Source organism: Saprolegnia parasitica (assembly GCF_000151545.1).
Source record: "Saprolegnia parasitica CBS 223.65 unplaced genomic scaffold supercont2.1331, whole genome shotgun sequence".
NCBI lineage: Eukaryota > Oomycota > Saprolegniomycetes > Saprolegniales > Saprolegniaceae > Saprolegnia > Saprolegnia parasitica.
In genome coordinates, this window is record NW_012157725.1 from 1 (window position 1) to 2123 (window position 2123).

Below are 2123 nucleotides of genomic sequence, written 5' to 3' on the forward strand. Positions count from 1 at the left end.
CTCTGCGTCTTCTGGATCTGCATCTTCTGGCTCTGCGTCTTCTGGCTCTGCGTCTTCTGGCTCTGCGGCTTCTGGCTCTGCGGCTTCTGGCTCTGCGCTTTCTAGCTCTGCGGCCTCTGGCTCGTGTGGCGTCTTCAGAGATGGCTCGTCTTGCGTGACGTCAAGAGAAGCCAGCGTATCAAGTGTCGCGGCCTCGTCCAGCAGCGTGTTGGCGTCAGTAGGCAGCGACGAGTTGTCGTCGTCGTCGGCTGCAGAAAGGGCAGCATCGCCGTCGAACGTGACGGCGACTTCGACCACTTCCTCAATGACGGTCGTCTCGTCCTCGGCCGCCTCCTGCGAGACGGAATCGTCGGTATCAGCCGTGGTCGTTGTCGCATCGAACGCGTAATGGATCTCGCCGACCTGTGTTGATGGCTCTTCCTCCGTCGTTGTGTCAACGGGCTTCGGCGTCTCGACCTCGGAGGCGTCGGGTGTCGTTTCGAGCTCGTCCGTGTTCGAGGTCACGGACGCGTCATCGGGGTCCGCTTTGTCTTGAGTCATGACGGTGCTGCTGTTATCGCTCGGAACGGCTCGGTCAACGCCGTACTCGTCCACCGCTATCGCATCATACAGCGCTGAGTAGAGCGACGGCAGTACTGTCACCCCAAAGTCCTCAAGACGCGTCCATGCTTCGGTCAGCGTCGCGTCCCCGGAATGCACTTGATAGATGATGCATCCTTGGACGGCGCAGATGAGAACGCCAAGGAAGAAGCCAAGTCGGCGCCATGGGTTCCGGCGCAGTTCCGCGTCCAAGCGCGCACTAGGCAATGGCTGCGCCTCCGAGTCAATGCGCGAGCCGTACTGGCGCTTCCACTTGGCATTTTTCCGCTCGAACTCCTTCTCCCAATGGGCGCGGTCGGCCTCGTCTGCCCAGAGCGTCTCGTCGACCATGGCGTCGTCCACCTCGTCGTCGTCGTCGTCGTCATAGACGTCGTCCGCGCCAGCATCCGAGGCTTCTGATGGCACATACTCTTCGTCATCGTCCTCGTCGTCCTCGAGCTCGAGCGTCCGGAAGGCGACGCCGTCGTCGCTGTCGCTGCTCGCGTTGGCATCGTGGCCCCAGATGCCATCGGCCGGCATTGCCATTGCTGCAGCAGCAACCGGTGGGCAGAAATGGTGTGCGATATAAAAACGCCGCATTAAAATAGTGTGATAAACAGCGGACTCGACATGATGGCGTCCTTGTTTCTCTACTAGTACGGCAATTCTCTGTTCCTCTTGACCCAAGCGAATCGATCACGACCTCGAGAGAGGTGGTCTTATCCTGAGCCATTGGCTGCTACTAGCGTACGTCGTTGGTCCAGTTTGAGGACGTAGCAGCGCGCAGCTACACAGCTACACGCTGTGCACGTACAGTAGTAGCTGGAACACGGCCTCCTGTCGTCCGCGAATAGCATCAAGAAGCCTGCAACCTATACCGGAGAGTCAAAGGTGTTGGACGATACTTGGTAGAGTGATGATGGCCTCACGCCGTGCCTTTGGGCTCTGGTGGCGCGTGATTAGTGCAGTGGAAGGCAACTGCGTGACAGCGTCCAGGTCTTCGTTGACGTTATGCGCCTTGGATGCTATCTCGCAGTTGAAAAGCAATTCACGCAAATCTTGTTGACGCCAGCTCGACCCTCGAGGTAGACGCTACGGACGTACCCCTGTAACGGGCAAAAGAAACAAAGGAACATGACATGTCGGGTTGAGATATAACTACGACTTGATGGCGCGATAGGCATCCCCTGGCTACTCGACTAGTGTGATCTAATGTTCGTGGCCGGCGCTCTTGAGGTCGTTCATGTTGGTGCCAGCAATCGGCTCGCCTAGCAATTGGACGATAGCACCAAGCGGTCAACGCAGCCCCCGTCGTACCAAAGAGGCGGAGGCTCGAGAGCGCCGAGATGTCGCCGCCATTGTTCTCTTCGATAAAGAGCTAGAGCGAAAATGAGCATGCAATAGAAGCGGTTGGTACTACCGTCAAGGCCGAGACGCGCTGGAACTTGACAAAGCGGAGCTCGATCGGTGACCCCGATGCGAGCTGCTCGTCGTTCAGTTCGAGTTGCTGCACAGGCTCAATGTCCGCAACGTCCGAGAAGCCC

General features: G+C 58.3%; 2 protein-coding genes across 2 annotated transcripts; both read right to left on the reverse strand.

Moving 5' to 3' along the window:
- Positions 1-101: 101 nt before the first annotated feature.
- Positions 102-1119, reverse strand: SPRG_18609 (hypothetical protein; the record flags this gene model as incomplete). Its single annotated transcript, XM_012358048.1, has 2 exons — positions 102-116; positions 160-1119. 2 exons carry the CDS (start codon positions 1117-1119, stop codon positions 102-104), a joined length of 975 nt encoding a protein of 324 aa, XP_012213438.1.
- A 669-nt stretch (positions 1120-1788) lies between these two features.
- SPRG_18612 (hypothetical protein) lies at positions 1789-2095 on the reverse strand (the record flags this gene model as incomplete). Its single annotated transcript, XM_012358049.1, has 3 exons — positions 1789-1847; positions 1897-1957; positions 2000-2095. Coding segments are annotated over 3 exons (216 nt in total), but the record flags the coding sequence as incomplete, so codon positions are not given.
- Positions 2096-2123: the final 28 nt, after the last annotated feature.